General features: G+C 55.6%; 1 protein-coding gene across 1 annotated transcript; it reads right to left on the bottom strand.

Moving 5' to 3' along the window:
- Positions 1-14,975: 14,975 nt before the first annotated feature.
- Positions 14,976-19,233, bottom strand: PTGER2 (prostaglandin E receptor 2). Its single transcript, XM_056347570.1, has 2 exons — positions 18,296-19,233; positions 14,976-16,276 (listed from the first exon to the last, which is right to left on the bottom strand). Exons 1-2 carry the CDS (start codon positions 19,142-19,144, stop codon positions 16,031-16,033), a joined length of 1,095 nt encoding a protein of 364 aa, XP_056203545.1. The 5' UTR covers positions 19,145-19,233; the 3' UTR covers positions 14,976-16,030.
- Between the last annotated feature and the right edge of the window lie 516 nt (positions 19,234-19,749).

Below are 19,749 nucleotides of genomic sequence, written 5' to 3'. Positions count from 1 at the left end.
GCCCTGCTCCATGTGCAGTCCTGCCTGGAGGAAAGTGGACAGCAGAGCCCCTCAGTGCAATGCTTGGAGCATTTCCTCAGCCCCCTTTTGAGTTTTAAGTCTTGGAGTCTTCTCTCCCACAGCTGGGCTTCTGGGAGACCCATGTTGGGGAGTGGGAGCTTTGGAGAGCTGGGTTAGCCTGGAGAGATGCTCTGGGTGACTCCCTGTGGACCCTGGACCTGCTGTGGGGAGGTGGGTGGGAGAAGTGGCCCATGGTGAAAGGTGGGATCCTGGACAGTGAGGGCAGCAAGGAGGGCACGCAGCAAGCTCACTACTCTGGGCTTCAGGAGAGCAGGCTTTGGCCTCTTCAGGGATCTGCTTGGTAGGGTACCATGGGATAAAGTCCTGGAGGGAAGAGAGGCCTGGGAAAGCTGGTTAATATTCAAGGATCACCTCCTCCAAGCCCAGCAGCACAGAGGAAGTCGGGCAAAAGTGCCAGGAGGCTGCATGGATGTGAACAAGGAGCTCCTGGACAAACTCAAACACCAAAAGGAAGCCTACAGAGGGTGGAAGCAAGGACAAGTAGCCTGGGAGGAATACTGAGACATTGTCCCAGCAGCCAGGGATCAGGTTAGCAAAGCTAAAGCCCTGATGGAATTAAATCTGGCCAGGGACATCAAGGGCAACAAGAAAAACTTAGGTATGTTGGTGATAGAAGGAAGACTAGGGAAAATGTGGGCCCTCTCCAGAAGGAAATAGGAGACCTGTTACCTGGAACATAGACGGGGACAAGGCCAAGGTAGTCAATGGCTATTTTGCCTCAGTCTCAAAGGCAAGTGTTCTGGCTGCACTGCCCAAGGTGCAGAAGGCAAAGGCAGAGATAGGGACAATGAAGAACAGCCCACTGTAGGAGTAGATCAGGTCTGAGACCATCTAAGGAACCTGAAGGTGCACAAGTCCATGGGACCTGATGAGATGCATCCATGGGTCCCGAGGGAACGGGCAGATGAGGTGGCTAAGCCACTGCCCATCATTTCTGAGAAGTCCCAGTATGAGGGGGACGTGAACCTGTTGGAGCGAGTCCAGAGGAGACCACGGAGATGCTCAGAGGGCTGGAGCCCCTCTGCTGTGGAGACAGGCTGAGGGAGTTGGGGCTGCTCAGCCTGGAGAAGAGAAGGCTGCGGGGAGACCTGACAGCACGGGCCAGTACCCAAAGGGGCCGACAGGGAAGCTGGGGAGGGGCTTTTTACAGGGGCCTGGAGTGCAGGACAAGGGGGAATGGCTTTAAACTGAAAGAGGAGAGATATAGATGAGATATTAAGAAGAAATTCTTTACTGTGAGGGCGGCGAGGCGCTGGCACAGGCTGCCCAGAGCAGCTGTGGATGCCCCATCCCTGGGAGTGCTCAGGGCCAGGCTGGATGGGGCTGGGAGCAACCTGGGCTGGTGGGAGGTGTCCCTGCCCGTGGCAGGGGGCTGGAACTGGATGGTCTTTAAGGTCCCTTCCAACCCAAACCATTCCATGATTCTATGACGTGGAGGCACCATGGGGCTGTGTGAAGGGTGCTACAGCGTTGCACAGCAGTGAGCAGAGGAGGGAGCTCCAGCTGTGGGCCGGGCCAGGCACTAACACCAAGGCAAATATTTGGAAAGGCAGTTACTGCCCAAAAATAACTGCAAATGCTTTCAGGAGCAAAGCTGGAACAGTGTCCATGGGCAGCTCCCAGCATGGGGGACGGAGGTAGAGCAGGGACACGGCCAGCACTTGACCATCTACCACCCTTTCTGTGGCAGTGTGTGGGGTCTATGGGGCTTCTTTTGGCTGAGCTTTTTGGAGACACCACCCCACCGCGGACCTGGCAGCTGAGACGGTAAAAAGTAGCTCTCCTCCCTTGTCAGTACATGGATGCTGAAATATGGGTACCAGCATCCAGACAGTTAAACTCAATTCAAATTCAGACAGTTCAAATTCAACCTCTCTGTTTAACTCCAGCCAGAAGAGGATATTTGAGAGCCTAAAGAGATTAGCACCAGCCTGGGGGCCTTAGGTAGGGGTCCCTGTCCCCACAGACCTGCCCAAACCCAAGCGCAGCAGGGCTGGAGCCCTGGCAGTAGCACAGCCTCATTGCAGGGGAGCCAGATGTGCTGCTGGCAGCTGTCTTTGGGCAAACCCGGGACCACAAGCACAGGCTGTGACTCACTGGCCTCCCACCAGGCAGCATATCGCATCTCTGCGGTGCAGGGCAGCCTGCTCGCTCCCCCTGGGTTTTCCCTTGGGGAAAAGTGGGGTGTGGGAGTCACCCAGCCAGTTGCAGAGATTTCAACCCCATCAAGAGACGTCAACCTCGTGTCCGGGTCACATGGGAACTCTCCAAGCTCGGAGGTGGCAGGGAGGGGACTGTCCCCTCCCAGTGCTTGAGCATCCTGATTCCCTGGGGACTGAGCTACCTGGGGAATCAGCCCAGCATCGGAGACAGGAGTGTGCTGGTGGGGCTCACAGGGACATGGAGATCCTGGCAGAGTTGCTCTGATGGAGTATTTCCGTTGGATAGCCAGAGTGAAGCCAGCAGGCTTCAACTGAGCTTCAGCTCCATCCTTGCCAAGGACCCACGTGGCCCCAAATCTTGTCCCCAAGCCTCCAATCCACTCACCATCCCCAGCAGCAGTCTAGCCAGGCAACCTTGGGGTGGGACATATGAGAAATGCTGACTGTGACTGTCACATGTCCCCTGCCACCAGCTGCTCTGGCAGAGACCCCTCTGGGGTGGGACCCCCTGGCAAGGTGCCAGGCCCCCCAGGTGGGGAGTCCGGCCACAGCCTGCTCAGGGTCTTCTCACTGATAGCATCCTTCAGTGCCTGTAGGTGGGTCTGAGCTCCCCGGGGGCTGTGTGGTTTCGCGGGGCATAAGGCGGTAGAGGGATGGAGCAGACCCCCAGTCCAGACACTCAGCTTGGAGCTCCCACCAGCTCAGAAACCTCAGGCAAAGCCCCTGCTCGCTCCTGCTGAGCCGCAGCTGGGTGTAAACCCCAGCAGGCAGCAGCAGCAGGCACCGGGGACATCTAGGTGGGATTCCTCACCAGGGTGACGTGCCCAGAGCCCTAATCCTGCCTCTTCCTGAACCATCCCCAGGCTTCTGCGTTTCCCTCCTGCCAACCCCCCCACATCTCTTCCCACACCGCCACCTGCTCCCCGGGAAGAGCACAGATCCCGAAAGGCTACGCGGTGTTGAAACTCATCTTTCAGGTGTGGGAATGGGTCGATATGACAATCAGGGTGTGAACAACTGTGCTTTGACCCACCGGCAACCGTCTCCTCAGGTGGTCCCTGCCCTGGTGGCACTCGTCCTTACTCCTCCTGCTGCAGGCAGTTGTGCCCATGGGCAGACACTGCTGCCTGCTGCTGGCCCTTTGCACAGAGCTGGGTTTCTCCAGGATTAATCGACCATGCTCTGAGCTGTCCCCATGTGCAGACCTCAGGGTCCAGCCTCTTGTCCCCCTTCAGCATGGTGCCACCTCCCCTGTCTACTCTTAATGAAGAGCATGAAGATTATGAGTTTGCAACCCTCTAACACAGCAGCTCAGGGGCTCTGGCTCCCAGGGGACATGAAGGCCAGGTGAGGACCTCAGAGGGAAAAATCCCCAAAGCTGCAGGTCCCTCTGCCTCTCCTGCAGCCTCTTGCCCTTCCCCTCGGGGCGGGGAGGAGGCAGCAGTGAGGCACCACAGGCTCCGGGTGCAGGCAGGGACCTGCTTCATTTCTTCTCCTTCACTGCAGAGGACTCCTCACCAGAGCCTTCCTCACCAGGGATGCACCCAAACTGCTTTTGAAGCCTTTACATGCGGGTGAAAGCTCTGACTCCATATCAGGGCTGGCTGTGACATTCATGTGTCCCTGGGTCCCACCTAGCTCTTGGGCAGTGCTGCTCTGTGTTCCCACGGATCCCTTTCCCTGGCGGATCAGCAAAACCCAGGATCCATGAAGAAAAAGCCACCAGAAGCCTAACCTGATTGTTTATCCTCACCCCACGATTCGTAGTGAGGTTTGAGTCAGGAGCTGGGGATGTCTGCAGCTGCCAGCTTGGCACTGCCGCAGCCTCGGGCAGTCAGACAGTGGAGCAGGGCTCAGAGACTGGTCCCAGGGGGCTCGGAGGTCCCAACACCCATACTGGGGATGGGTCATCTCCTGTGTGACACCCTCACAGGCCCCCAGGACACCAGGACAGCCATCCTGGGTGGGACCAAGACTGTATCTGCAGCAGAGACCGAGGGCAAGATGGGGTTGGCATCCAATCTTGCCTCTCCCCCTGTCCATCCAGAGGGACACCCAGTCCTTTCTCCCAGTTTGCAACTGGTGGGCACAGGCTTTCTGTGTCAGAGGCAGATGGGTCCCTCACTCCCAGCGCCTGATTGTAGCAGGGACAGGATGCCCAGCAGGGACTGTCCCAGTGCTGGGACTGGGCAAATGGGGATCTCCCTGGGAGCAAAGGAGGTCAGGACAAAGCCAGGCCAAGCCATGAAGAGTGAAACTGGAGGGTGGGAGCATGATTCAGGCTGTCACCCCAAGGCAGTGCAGCGCCAGCCAGAGGAAATCCATCTTGATTCATGGCTTGGGAAGTCCTGTGGCTTACTGGGACTGTGATGACCATGCCACCCCACAGTGAAGAGGGCTCTCGGCGATGGGGCACAGCCAGATGCCAGCATCTCTCCCAGGCTCACCTGCAGCCCAGCCGTGGGGGATGCAGCAAAGCAGTGAGATGCCAAGGGTGAAACACAGGTTGCCAAAACAATGCATGGGTTGAATAAGAATGAAAATGGGGATTTTTCACCAGAATGGATTTCTCTCTTCCTTTATTGCAGCCAGGAGCACAGCACGGTCTGTTTTAGGGACTCAGCTCCAGCTGGGATAAGGTCTGAGATATTTTACTTTATCTCTAGATTCCAATTCCCAGGGAACGGGAAGGGCTTCACAACACAGCCCAGCTGTCCCCAGCTTCCCGTGGCAAAGCTTCAACTATTCCCCTGGCAAGCCGTGTTCTGCGGTACCGGAGGAGCAGAGCCAGCTGGCTGCTCTTCCCAGCCTTTCCCTGGTGCTGACAGCCCCAGTGACCCTGCAACACTGGTGGGGGGTGGCAGGGGGAACTGTGAGGACACCCCACCGCATCCCCTGTCCCCACAAGGTGGGTACATCCCTGGCTAGACCCCAAGCTCCTTGCTGCAGGGTGGTGGTCCCTTCAGGAAGAGGGCAGGTGGATTCAGAGGGGCTGCGTTGGCTCTTGGTGACTGCTGACCATTGCCAGCCAAGGCTGTTCTGACTTGCCCTGTCCTTGGACTCATTCCTTGAATCCCAGCTAGTGTCTGCTGATGGAGACAAGCTACAGAGAGACCTTCAGCATGAGCCAGCAGGGCCAGCCTTGCATTCCTCTTCCCAAACAGCTCCCAAAGCAGATCGATGTTTTTAAGGATATGAGTTAAAGCCATTTAATCACAACCTTCCTGCTGTCCATTTCCTTTGGACCTCCTTGACTTTCCATGATTTTTCTCTTAAGCAACATCCCTCCAAGATCACGAAAAACAGTTGAAAATTGAGTCATCAGCCGTGAGGAATATTTAGCCCTGCTGTCTTCTCTTCTGCACCACGGGTCTTCCCTGATTCACCATGAGATCAAACTCCTCTGTGCATTCACCGTCACGTGGTGTGTCAGGGTTTTCCAGGGAAAACAAGTGCTCCAGCTGTACGGGGAAGCATCCTGCAGTCTCCCAGGAAAAAGGGGCTGGGCTTTTAGCCTGGAGGGTCTTGCTTATCCTCTGCCTACAGCCAGCCAACCCCGGTGACAGTCCCAGCTCTACCATGGATGGAGTCCCTGCCACCCAGCCTCAGCAGTGAGCAGGACCAGTCTTCACACAGGTAATTGTCTTATTTTACCCAGCCCAGTCCTCCAGTCTGGGCTCACTGGTGGTGTCCCAATGCCACGGGCACATTAACGTCCCCGTTCCCTGCATCAGCATCAGGTTGTTGACACCCATTTGTCCCAGCTCTTCACCCAAGCCCTTCCATCAATATTGAGGATGGGAAGTATTTTTCTTGGACTTATCAGATAGGCCCCCTCCATTTTCTTGCCCAAATAGAGAAAGGTATTTTTTTGTTCCTCCCAGTGTGCAAAATCCAGCTGGCAGCAGGCTGACAGCGCTGCTGTCATTGTTTTATTCTCTGCAAATCTCAGCTCTTGCTAATTGCTCTTTCCTCTGCTGGCCATTGCCTTCTGGTGGTGACCTCCACCTGCCATGTGCCCTTTGCATTGTGTTTTCCAAACCACAGCAGGTGTTGGTCTGCACTGGCGCCAGCTGGGAGTCCCACAGACCAGGGTGGGACATAAGGCAGAGCTGTGGGCTGATGGGGAGTTTTCAGCCAGCTTCTTGTCCCCCTCCACCCTGGCTGTCCCCCGGTTATGCCATGCCCTGGGATGTGGCTCCCTGTGTATGGGAGGCAGCCCTGCTCCCCTCGGCTGCTGCAGTCCCCTGTGGACCACCTGAGAGGACAGGGATGCCCCACCTGCAAGGACAAGGACCCCCTATGAGGACAAGGGCACTCTACAAGGGGCTTAGACCCTCTGCAAAGATGAGGACCCTGCAATGCCCCCCTACAATGATAGGGACCCCCCTATGAGAACAGAGACCCTGATGCCTGGACAAGGAGCCCACAGTGACCCCCTAAAAGGACAAAGACTCCACAAGAGCTTCCTCCAAGGGCAGGGAACTCTTGGGAGGACAGAGTCTGCTCTGCAAGGATGGGGACCCCAAAGGTGTCTGCTGCTCCAGCAGCCATATAGCCCTGCAGGCTGTCATCACCCTTCCACTCCCAGAAAGGCGCCAGCAAATTCAAGCAGTGGGAAAGGGCAATTAAATATGACTTTAAAAATGCACCGGGTGCTGCTGTGCAAAGGCAAGTCTCAAAGCAAACACTCTCCAGAAGAAATCCTTCCCAGCTTAGCGCGTTCTTCTAAAAATGCAGAATCACTTCAGAAGTATGTGAGAAAACATAAGCTGCTCCCCCTGAGAGGGAAAAAATAGAGCAAAGCAGCAACGTGATGGTGTTTGCTGACTGGACCTGTGTCCTTGTGCTGGCAGGGGACAGGGACTGCACTCCCGGGGCCTTTGGGTAGGCTGGATGGAGGCATGAGTGTATCAGCAGCAGATACCCCTGAAAGCATTGCTGCAATGCCCAGGCAGAGCTGATCTCCCTTAAAAAGCTGTCAGATGCTGAATATTTGTTTGAGTGCTCCCAAACACCCTCCAGAAGGGATGTGCCACACCAGGGCCCTTCAGCTCCCTCTCAAAGAGAGATTGATTATAAACTTGGAAAATCTTCATCATTTATTCTAATAATTGCAGCACATTGATAATAATAAGAAATAAGAAAATCAAGATCCTTTTGCGTAGCTATTTGAGAAGCATTTGGTATTGCAGGAGCGCCAGCTATTTGAAGGTGGATCCAGCTGCTCTGTGGTGCAGCGGTAACTGGTGCTGGTGGGATGCACCGGCAGGAAAATGCTGTGCCCAGGGAAGAAAAGCTGGCCCCAGTGCCCTGGCTTGCACAAGCAGCCCCACCAAGGAGGAAAAAGTTGAGCAAGCTGCCCTGGGAAGTATGCTCAGAGAGAAGGACCTCTCTGAGGGTGCCTGAACCAGCGGATGTCCTGCCCTGGATTTCCTGGTATTGGTTTTTGATCCCTGAACTTCTCTCAGGCAGGTCAGAGGTTCTGTGTTTTACTGTCCTGGGATGCCCCCAAACCCCCCGGCAGCAGCCAGCCTCCAGCTCTCAGAGTATCTTGCAGGGAGCACTCGGGTTTCTAGGCTGATCTAACTGCCAAAGCTTGGGAAGGCAAAAGGCAATGAAACGGGGGCTAAAAGTATTATCTGCAGAGAAATCCACCAGGCACAGCGGTTTCTAATGGCCAAACACACCAAGACAGAGCCTGGAAGCCTTTGCCCTGTCCCCTTTCTCCTTTCCCCTTTCCTTTTTCTCTTGCCCCCTTTCCCTGGTCCCCATTCCCGTTTGCAGAGCTGCAGGGGGTTTGCAGAGGCTCCATGCTCCTTATCCACGTCATGGAGGTGGTCCTGCAGCAGAAACGAGAGATGGTGATGGTCTTGCAGGGAACAGAGAGATGGTGATGGTCTTTCAGGGAACAGACCTGGCAGACCAGGGGATGTCGGGGACAGCAATGACCCAGGGTACTGGAGGAAGCAGGAGCACTCTCACAGGGTGCAAGAAGTTTCCAGAACTGATGGGTGATGTAATCACTCCAAGACCCCAAGCAGCTTCCTCCAGCAGCCCCATGGACCAGTCGGCAGAGCCTCTCTGCCAGGGCACAGGCTGCCCTTGCCTTCCCCAGGCACTGGCTACACACCGGTCTGCTGAGAGCGAGTGCTAGGGACTTGTCCTCATGGAGCTACGGGTCGGTCCAGCCTCCACAGGGCTCTCAGAGAGTTCTCACAGCTCTAAATGAGCATTTCCCAGACCTGATTGGATGAAAAATGTCTTTAGCGGAGGAAACAGCAGCTGCTCATGACAAATAAATGTTCTCTCATGTATACATCCACTCAGCATGACAAACTCCATCAGTCTCAATTAGCTGTATGGCCAAAACTCAAGTAGCACGAATGTCCAGGGATAAACACAGGCAAACCAAACAGCCCTGGAATGACTTCTTGTAAACACAGTTACTTCTCTTTTTAAGTCTGTGCAGAACACTGCTTTGATGTTTCACATCTGTCCTGACCAACACCATCTCCTCCTGCCCTCCCACACACAAAAGAGATAAAACCTTGTTCCAGTGTGCCGTGGCAGTGGTACTGGGGACATTTGGCTCCCAGTAAACAGCATCTTTAGTGGTTTTGATCCATCCCAGTTCCACTAACCATTGCTATGCTGCTTATTCAGGAACTTCCGGGTGCTTTCTAGGGTTCAAATTACAGTACAGGTGAGAGCAAAGGAAGGAGTTCAGTGAGGACACTGGTGCTGGAGCAGGTTCGGGGAGGGTGATGGGCTTAATGAGCTCTGGGAGTTTCTCCCAGCACCATTTTGGTGCCTCTAGGCAGAGGGTGAGGAGGCAGTGGGGAGCAGAGCCCTCTTCTTGCAAGTCCTTGCAGTGCTGTCCTTGCAGTGCTGTGCATTGATCGTGCCTGCTCCTCGGCATCCTAGCTAAGCAAAGAGCCATGCAAAAAAAAAAAAAAACCAAAAAATCAGTAGCCTGCTGGGAAAAGCCTGGCTAGAGACGTTTGCATCTGGTGGGTGCTCTTTAGAGCTGCCAGTGGAAGGGATAAATCTGTGGGTGCTCAGCGTGAGGTAGGGCTCTGCCAGCCCTGTGAGAACCTCGCTCATCTGGGGCACGGCAGCTCATCCAGGCTCCTCTCGGCACAGCATGGTGCCAGCAGCATGGGGCTGGCTGTGCGAAGGGAAATCTGAGCCAAAGCAGGGACCATTTGTCACTACAAAAGCTGCCAACGCTAACAGGAGCAAAGCTGGTCACAGCCAGGAGCCGGAGGAAGCTGGAGGGACCCAGCAGCTTCAGGCTGGCAGAGCCCTGTGCCCTGAAGCAGAGGCCATACCCAGCCCCGGTGCCCAGGCAATTTCCCTGTTATTATTTCCCCTTTTTATTGCCTTTATTAATTTTATGGAGTTTCCCCAGTCAGTGCGGGGAGCTGGGGGAATAGCCATGGGAAGGATGCAGCTCCCACCTTGGGAAGAGATGCTCCCAGGACACAGAGGGGACACTGAGGCAGACTGTAGGACTGTGTGGCTGGGGTTTTGACTGTGACAGGACATTGCTCACAAACTGGCTGCTCAGAGAAACACACTTTTTCGGGTTTTGTTTGTTTGGTTTTGGGGTTTTTTTTTAGAGGGTTTTTATTTCAGCCACGAACTGGCACCTTCTGCAACTGGGTCAGCTCAGCAGGAACCACAGCAAAACCAGAGCAGGGGGTGGCTGCTCTCGGCCGTGGTGCTGGGACCCAAAACCCTCCACAGATTTATAGTCTGTCTTGCTTGGAAGCCCCGGGACCTTTACTCTCCTCGTTGCATGAGCTCAGCTCACGAGGCTGCTAACAGGGTCTTGTTTTTACCTAATAAACAGGGTTTGCAGGCGAGGTCACAGTGTTTAGCACGTGGGGCAGGGTGGCAAGTGATCCATCATGCTCAGCGATGCCTCATAACTTTTATGGCCTTTTAAAAAGCCAGATGCTTGACATGAGTTCGACACTGTTTAGTCTCCTGTTTTTGAAGATTTAGAATGCTTTGGGAACTGCACCAGTGCTGGCAGATCAGCAGCATTTCCCTGCGGATTTGATGGGCGCGGATGTTTCCACGTTTCAGGGAAATCCGGTTAAAAAAAGCAGCTCAGCATGGGAAACCCTTGTGATTTCCAGGAGCCTCTCCAAACACACATTGCCCACCTCGGGGTTTTGAGTAGATGTGCTCCTTCCAAACCTCTCCCACTGCCTTTGCCCTCAAGGCAAAGCCCATGAGCACTGGAGAAGCATGATCCAGCCCTCGCCGCCAGCTTTTCCCACTTGGAGAAAGGCGATGTGTCCCCCTTCAGCATGAATCAACTGTATAAAGAGCAGCAAGTGAGAACATATACTATCGCATGCCTCATCTAGATGCTCTTCAGGGAGAGGACTTTCTCCAGGGGCAAGCACCGAGCTCACCACGCGTGCACATCACTGCAGCAAACAAACAAGTGGTGGCTTTGGATGGCTTCACTCCCTCGCCGAGCCACCACAGTTGTATTTTTAGCTCCGCATCCCAGTTGGATGTGTAAAACTTTCCCTCCTTGTGTTTTCAATCAGTTGTAGATCATCTCTGAGCTCTGACTGGAGATTTCCCAGCACGTTGCTTGTCCCCCTTGGTTGCTTTTCCTGCAGCAGCACGTCCTCCGGTTGGCGGGGGGAGGGGGGGAGGCAGGGGACCCTTGGGGGGCTCTATTCCCTCCAGTCCTTCCCCTGCCCCTTTTGGCTCAAGAATGGCTCAGGAGCTGGAGGGGATGCGTGGCTGGCCTCACCATCCCAGGGCCCAGTGCCATGCCCAGCATCCTCCAGCTTACCCTCCCAGCACACTCGCCTCCGGCTGCGTGGAGATACATTCCTCCCTTACACATCAACCCCTAAAGCCACAGCCAGGTACCGGGGAGGGACAGAGACCAGGGAATATACCGGGAACCAGAAAGACCCCTGAATGGCCAAAATACCAGCAACTCAGCCAATGTGGGGGAAAATTCAGAGGAGACCTTCACCTCCCTGCAACACTGGACCAAAAAGCCAGGATAAAAAAAAAAAATCATTTTTATTCATTCTTTGTAAAAAAAGCTTGAAAATATGGCTGCAGAGATGTAATTCTGCCACAGCCCTGCTGCTTCCAAGGTCTCTCAGCCCCTCATAATGACAGGGGACAGGCCACAGGTTACTCTTTCTAGGTCTCAGCACTGGACGGCAGGCTCTGATTTTAAGCCTATGATGTTTGGTGTACCCCAACAGCCCTCCTGGGAAGGGCTGATACCTTTGCTTACCAGGCTGTAAGGTAAAATATAGCCTGATTTACACTGCAGGCTCTCCCTGCTGGGAATGCTGTAGGACAATGCTCAGTGTTAGTGCCCAGTGACCAAAAAGGGACCTGGTTAATCCAGGAAAATGGGAGATGTAGGGTGACTCAAGGGACCCAGAGGAGCTGGAAAGGTTTCACATTAATATGTGGGGATGCAGAGATCTGAAACCAGCTGCAAAAGCAGAACGTGGCTACGGTAAAGCCAAACATTTCTCTTTTCCCTGCAGTCGAGCCATGGGGAATTGCCATCAGCTCTGACACCCGATGCTGAGGTAAGCCCTGGCACTGCTGCAAAGCTGGTTTGGGAGCCCAGCTGTGCCATCTTCCCTTAAGTCACTTCCTTGCCTAATTCATTTAATGCAGTTTAATAGCTATCACGCCACACACCCTCCTGGAGCCCAGGAAGATGGGCTCACTGCCCATCCTCTGCCCAGAAACACAGCTCTTCCCTTATTCTCAGGGCTCTGCTTTCCTCCCAGCCTCCCAAAAGACCAGACCAGCAATCCCAGAGATATTCTGCAGGGATGCTGGGCTCAGACACAACACTGCACACAGCACGTCAGCACATCACCCACCTTTGCAGGCTGTCCCCAAATGTTGCCCACATTTGCTGACCCCCATAAATGGGCTCATGGGGCTTTTGTGGTCCCCAGCAGAGCCACAGCTGAAGCACTCGGGCTGGGCCAGGAGGTCAAAACAGCCAAAAAATGAGGGCTCGCTCCTTGCTGACAGCACACAGATGATGTTCCAAACAAACCAGAAGAGGAGCGAACAAGAGGGAAGCTCCGCTCCTTTCTTCCCTACTCTCCAAAAATGTCCCTCTTCCCAGAAACACTGCATTGCATTGCCATCATTTCCCATCCAAACCATGACCCTCTGCCTGGACCCTTCAGGTTTGTCTTTTTAAGGCAGACAGCCCAGAAGGAAAGGCAGATGCTGGCATGCTCGCTGCCATGGAGCACAACTCGGAGCCACCCCCAGGCTCTCCAGACAGCTGGGTAGGGTCCCAATACCTCAGGTCCCACAACTCCCCGCTCCCTCTGCCAGCTGTGGGAAGTCCCTCTCCATTTTTAAGAAGGCTGGTGGGCAGCTGATGCCATCCCTTGTTCCCAAGGTGTGTCTTCTCCCCCACTCATCTTCAGCAGCTTGATTTTTCAGAATGAAATGCAGACATAAAGACCTGCCTGGTGCTTTCTTGCACCAGCAGGTTTTCAGCAGGGAAATAAAAAATCATTAAGGGGCAGCGCAGAGAACAAAATGACACTTCAGCATCTTGCATTTAAGTCGGGCAAACGTCAATTGAGCTGAAGAGAGTCAAATTAATTTGGCTTTTGTAATAGCTCCTGCATGAGGCTAATAAAAGCAGTGTTCTGTGCAGACTCATGGCTCAGGATACAGAGTGATTCATGGCCCTCCTTGTTCTCGCAGAGCTCTAATTAGGGCCCTTTCCAGGGGGCTCAGATCGCATCCCTCCCCAAAGAGTGGCATGCAGGGCAGTCTTCAAGCAGAACAGCACCACACAGCATCTCTGGGTGAAGGACCCATCTCTGCAGGATGCATCATGGCAAAGGGACTTGGATCTCAGGGAGTTCCGTGCACCAAGCCTCCCCCTGGCTTTTTTTCCTTTTTAATTTTTGCATCAAATTTCAGCCAAATCACTTCCCTGAGCCCACTTGCCAGGATTGCTGTCCCTTGTTGGGGACAGAGTGACTCCACTGTAGCATTACCCTGCGAAAAGCAGATCCCAGCAGGATGGATGCTGAGAGGTTTTCTCCCAGTCCCGCATTTCCTGATGAGGAGCCATAAACCTCCCAAAGAAACAAGCAGCCGGCAATTAGTGGTCAGCAGCCAAGCTGGCAGCTGGCAGGAGCGGATCCTTGGAGCTAGAGCCGTTGGGGCATCCTGCCTTCAGGTTGTCCCCTATGCTGCCATGGATGGCTCTGGGTCCCCTTCCCACCATTGTCACACACCATGGCAGGCTGGTCTCTGCAGCATGTGACCCCCCTACTGCCATTTCCAACGTGGTGGCTTTTTTTTCTTGTTTAGAAGAGGATTAAGCAACCAATCCTGAAATTCCAGTGTGAGCAAGCAGGTCATAGCCATCCAGACAAATAAAGCGCATAGACCCATGGCTCTTCCCAAAGCTTTTGGCTCCTTTTCAAGCCAAGCACCCACTGAGACACAATGGGGTGTGCCGAGCCCTGAATCCAGAAAGTGCCTTTGCTGCTGCTACATGCTTGGGGAGGGAAATAATTGGGGAGGGGGTAACTGACCTCTGAGCGCTGGCTGGGAGTCTGCCACAGCTGGACACCCAGGGCTCAGTGACAAGGTTAATGGCTTAATTACATGAGTGATGTGACAGTGTGGGGAGCACTCCAGCTGCAGCCCCATGCGCAGAGCACATCTTGTAACCCTCTCCTCAAAATTCTTCCCCCCCCGCCTCCCTGAAACCCCACAGCCACAGGGCGCTGCCAGAAACCCGCCGGCAGGGTTTGAGCAATAGCAGCCCATGCCTGACATCTGCCCACACACATTTTGGAGACCAGTAAACTTCCTGTGGATATTGGCTGCCTGACAAAAGTGACATAAATTCTGCCTTTTTTTAGGGTGGGTATTTTTTTTTAAATTATTTTGTTAACAGGTAGGAACTTTGCCTGCCTCTCCCTGGCTTCAGGATATACAAGTTTTAGGGAAGAGCTCAGAGGCTGGGTTATTTCTGTAGCTCAGGGGCCAGGTTGTAGAGATAAAGCAAAAATGCCATCACACATCTATATAGCACAGTTTATTTTCACTTTTTAGGAAATTGGAGGCACATGTTTCCCTTCCCAGCCCCCCCTCCTGCCCTTTCCCCCCATTCTCAAGGCGTCATCCCACCAATGCTCCAGGCAGATGACATGTTTCCTCCAGGAGCCAGATTTACCCTGAGGTGCATCTTAAGTACAAACCCACACATGATTCAGCAGGCTGCTTTGAGAGACATTTATTATTTAAATAATAATTATTTATTTAATTTTTTACATCACCTCAACTAATAAACCGCAGAAAAGCTCCAAATCTCAGCACCTTTGGGCTTTGTGAGCAGAGCTGCAGCTCTCAAACGGAAAACGAGACGACCCGCTTGCAACAGCCCAATGACACTGTGTGTGTTGGATGCTGCGCAAAGGGGAGCCACAACCCCCCCAGCAAGCCCTAGCAGCAGTGACAGCCTCAGGACAAACTCAGCTCACCTACAGGCTCGGATGCTCCTTACCCCCATGAGGACCAGCCCAGAGCCCCAAAGAGCAACAGGCATCCCACAAAACAATATAGCAGTGCTGAAGGATGCTGTCTAATGGGGCAGGATTGATGATCTGGATGTTTCTGCACTTGGGTCTTTTGGTTTTCTTGGGGGTGTTTGCCTTTTTTAAAAAAGCAAAACAAAAACAAAAACCTCTCCAGAAGTGATGCCCCTGAGCAGGCTTGTCTCAAGCCAGCAGGAGGGCAATCAAGGGCACTTCGCCAGGCAGCCCAGGAGGATGAGCCCTCTCCACACCAACCCAAAACCCATCAGCAGCATAACCCTGGACTATAACCATACCTGGTTATGGGTAAGGCCACAGCTGCGACCAAAACCTCTCCCCCTCATTGGGCTCATTATTCCCCTTGTCAGCTCCTGCACAAACTACAGGGCAAAGAAAACTGCAAAATGTGGCTCAGGAGGGGCCACACAGCTCTGCTGCCATCACAGCCCAAGGGAAGTGCCACACTGGCTTTTTTTCTGCCCCAGTGCCCCTCAGACATGCTGGGCTGGCACCCACTGGAGCCTACAAACGGGTGGGGGACAGACAGACAGACACATGCACACAGACCGACACCTGATAAACTGCATTTCTTTCGGCAACCTGCCTAACAAATGAAGGGGAGTATTTGGGGACACACTGCTCCCTTCCTCTCCTACCCAGTCCCTAGGGACCTGGGGGCAGAGACGGGTGCTTGCAGCAATGGCAGCCACCCAGCCCCATCTCCAGGACCTGTACCCCTCCTGCACGCTGCCTTCAGCCTGAAACAATTGCAGGGACCTTGCTGGGGAGCACACCAGTGGGAAGCTCTCCTCCCTGACACCCCCCACAGCAGCAGTGTTATAACAAAGCCCCCCCATTCTTCACCCCCTGACCAACCTGCAGCGTGGCTGAACGCAGCCTGCATCCTTTGCCAGGCAGGAGCAGCCCTATTTAAGGGAGACAGAGCTATCCAGGTACTCATCAGCCCTCCTGATCTTGTCCTGCTGTATTTTTTGCCCTGTGAGAGACTGCATCAGCTTTCCAGGGGCTTCCCAGACATGCGGTGACACCTAGCCCGAGCCATTCGTACCTGGCGCACCCTGCAGCAGATACGTCTCTTTATAGGCCATAAGGCAGGGATCCATTAACATCTGTCAGGGCTGTGCTTCACCTGGCAGATGTCTCCTGGAATGGCCGATGGATCTACTGCCCACAAGGGTCCAGCCGTGCTGCCAGTTTTGTCTTTGCGGGGGATGGAGTCTGTCTGTCTTGGCTCGCAGGGGTCACCTGGCAGCACAGCGCCGAGCGCATGAACCGCAGGACCGGTGGCCTCAGGATGGCAAAGACCCAAGGGTCAACGATGGAATTAATAGAGAGAAATCTCAGGGCTAGGAGGTCCCAGTCGTGGTTGTCTTCTTCCTCGCTGAACTTGTTCACATAGGCACGGATCTGCAAAACACAATGGGGAGAAATAATGCCAGGTCTGGGCTTCCAGGATCCAGCCCCCAGGCAGCTTCTTGGAGAAATCTGGGCTGTCACAGCACACTTGCCGCCTCCACCAGTTTAAATGAACTTCTTGCTAATGAAAGCCAGGTCTGCCTCTGCTCTCAGCATGCAGCAAGGCTTTGTGTAGCCGTAATGCAATTAAGCCAGCGACTAGTTATGGAAGTGGTGGGTCTCACCTTGAAAATCACACAGGACAAATAAATGTGCAAGATGGACAGGATGCAGAGTGCTGGACCACTCCGGTCCTTCCTGCAACATGCCGACTCATAGTAGTTCATGGGGCTTCCTGGAAGGGTGACTCAGCAATCCTTACTCATACAGGTCAAATCGTCACCCCCTCACTTCGGGGGAGAGGGGATGGGAGCTGGGGGCACAGGAGGCATGAGCATCCCCCCTCTGGCTGGGATCCATTGGGTACCAGCCAGGGATGGTGCATTCTGGTGCACGAGGGGCCACAGTGCAGACGATGCCAGGGGATGCTGACAGTGCAGCACTTCCAAGGGCTGCTCCAGGCTTTTTGGGGAAGGATTTTGTGGTGCTGTTGCCTGATGCTCACTGGGTTCATGTGCCTGGGCTCATTCTCAGAGGGTGGCTGCCATTGGCAGCCCTGGCCAGAAGAGAAACTGTCACACCAAGGAGGCACCAGCAGCGTTGGGCAGCTCGGTTTGAGACACTGCCAAAATGCAGCCCAAACACAACCCCACACGGGAGCTGGGTGATGGGAAAAGAAAAGCCACTGTGTTTCTGGATAAGACTATATCTGCTACCACAGGGCCCACAGGATCGCCACCAGTGGCACCTTCCCATCCCATCTGCCCCAACCAGACCCGCAGAGCCCTGCCCACATGTCTCCACCAAGGGGTCCCACCACAGCACCCAAACCTGGGCTTTTTTGGAACACAGGGAGAGCTGCCCATCATGTGTGGGCCCACTGACAGCAGCTGAAGCATCTCTCAAAATATTGACTCTAGCTCTTGGGATGCTCACGAGCATTGGGACATTACTGCTTTGTCTTTTCTCTGTCTTAAAACCCAGGCAGCCTGGCTCTGCTACAGCCTGTGGTTATTTTCTTTTCCCTTGGGAGAAGAAAGGGAGCACGAAGGGAAGGTAGCATCTATTTAACTCCATGAGCACAAAATTAGCACTGGCTGTGCTCCCAACCTTGGTGGGGCTTGCTTCTAATGGGAACAAAATGACCCTCCACAGCAGCAGGCTTGCACACACCAGCAAGGCACACGAGTGGCTTGAGGTGCTCCGGAGTCCACGATGCTGCTGGTTTAATAGGGCTTGGGTGGATGGATGAAGAGCAGCCCTTCAATGAGGAGAGCCCAGGGCAGAATCAAGGGACTCACTCTCTCCCCTTCCTCACTTGGCTGCAGTGTTTCAACCCCGTATTTCTGCTGGAAGCCTCGTGCATGGACGGGGCACAGGATGTGGGTACAACTCCTGGGAAGAGGCTCGCTGTGGCCCAAGTGCCGGATCTCTGTTCCCAGCAATAGCCATGCCTAATTTATTGTTCTGCCACCCCTCACACCTCCAGCATGAGTTCCCAGCTCCCAGGAACCACAGGGATGCTGCGTGGTCCTGCGGACCCCTACCCCAGACCCTGCCTGAGCCACACTGCCTGGCCTCGGAGCCTCTGTGCGATGGGAGGGCACCTCTGCTCCTGCCACCCCATCTTCCTGCCACCCTGTCATCCTGCCACCCCACCCTCCTGCCACCCTGTCCACCTTCTGGCACTGGGGATATGGGGAGCGGTTTTCCCAGTTCCCCAAGGGATGTGCAGATCGCCTCGAGTTTATGGCAGAGCTGGGGTCTCTCAAGCTTCAGGAAGAGCTAAGCTTTGACCTCAACCCTTGAGGTCTGAGCACTGGAGTCAGAGGGAGCTTTATAAAGAGAGGGAGAGAAATGGGAGTGCTGGGGAGAGGGACCCCAGCCCAGCTGAGAGGTAGTTGCACTCACCGTGAATGGCAGGGAGCAGATGACAAAGGTGATGGTCATGATGGAGAGGAGAAGGAGGTGGTCAATCTCCTCAGCCATGGAGAACATGCGCCGGACGCAGCTGCCAGATGGCCGGGGCTGCTCAAGTGTGGCCAACCGGCGGGTCTTCTGCCCGCGGCGGTGCATGCGGGCCAGGTTGGCAATGACGCTGAGGTTGCAGAGCAGCACGGAGAGGATGAGGAAGAGGAGCAGGGTGGCGTAGAGAAGCGAGAAGGTGACGTCCAAGCCAGACACCTCCCTGCTGCCGTTGTGCTGGAGGTAGTCCAGGTGCATTTGGATGAAGCACCAGGTGCCAGGGCAATACTGCACATAGCGCCCGAAGCCCACCAGCGGCAAGGAGCAGAAGGCGGCGGAGAAGGTGTAGATGGCGGGCAGGGCAACCAAGCCCGTGCGGGGGCTGAGAAAGCGCTCATAGAAGTAAGGCTGCCCCAGGGCCAGGCATCGCTCCAGCGCCATGGCGAAGAGGATTAGCATGGTGGCGAGGCCAAAGAAGCTCATGGCAAAGCCGAAGTAGAGGCAGATGTGTCCTCCTTGGGCCAGGGCGGTCAGGGTGCAGTTGCGGTGGTAGGAGGCCAGGACGAAGGGGCTGACAGAGCAGGTGCCCAGCAGGTCGGTGACCACCAGGGCCAGCACCAGGACGTGGAAGAGGGAGGGCGGGCGGGCGCGGGGGCCCCGGCGGCAGAGCAGCAGCCCCAGGGCCAGCAGGTTGCCCAAGAGCCCGGCCGAGAACATGAGGGCACTGACCAGCGGGCGGGCCCCGGCCGGTAGCGCTCCGCTGCGCTCGCAAAGCCCCCGGCCCGTCCCGTTCATCCCGCCGCCGCCGCCCGACTGCGCCGCCGCCCGCCCCGCCGGCACCGCCTCCGCGCTGCCCCCCCGCCCCGCGCCCGCCCCGCGCCGGGCCCCGGGCCGCCCCCCGGCCCCTCCTGGGGCGGCTCCGGGAGCCCCGAGGCACGGCCAGCCCCGGTACGGGGCCGGGAGCCCCTCTCACGGCCAGCCTCCGTGCCGGTCGGGAAGTCCCGGTACCGGGCCGGGAGTCCCGGTGCTGCTGCGAGAGCCCCTCACACGACCAGCCCTCGTCCTGTCGGGGAGCCCCGGTGCCGCTCCGGGAGCCCCCAGGCACGGCCAGCCCCGGTACCGGACGGGGAGCCCCTCTCACGGCCAGCCTCCGTGCCGGTCGGGAAGTCCCGGTGCGGCTCCGAGAGCCCCGAGGCACGGCCAGCCCCCATCTGGGCCTAGAGTCCCGGTACCGGGTCGGGAGCTCTGCACACGGACAGTCCTGGTGCCGGTCCGAGAGCCCCGGTGCTGCTGCGGAAACCCCTCACACGGCCAGCCCCCGTCTGGTCCGGGAGCCCCGGTGCCTTTCCGGGAGCCCTGGGGCACGGCCAGCCCCTGTCCGGTCAGGGACCCCTGGTACG

The sequence above is a fragment of the Falco biarmicus genome, chromosome 7 (assembly GCF_023638135.1).
Source record: "Falco biarmicus isolate bFalBia1 chromosome 7, bFalBia1.pri, whole genome shotgun sequence".
NCBI lineage: Eukaryota > Metazoa > Chordata > Aves > Falconiformes > Falconidae > Falco > Falco biarmicus.
The sequence above is the reverse complement of the archived record's forward strand: the minus strand, read 5'-3'. Positions and strand labels throughout refer to the sequence as shown.

What these genes read in the sequence shown, in the direction of transcription:
- PTGER2 (XM_056347570.1), bottom strand. Translation starts at nt 19,144, where the DNA reads ATGAACGGGACGGGCCGGGGGCTTTGCGAGCGCAGCGGAGCGCTACCG. An exon ending in TCTGCTCCCTGCCATTCACG is followed by an intron (nt 16,277 to 18,295) that starts GTGAGTGCAACT and finishes TGTGTTTTGCAG; the next exon opens with ATCCGTGCCTATGTGAACAA.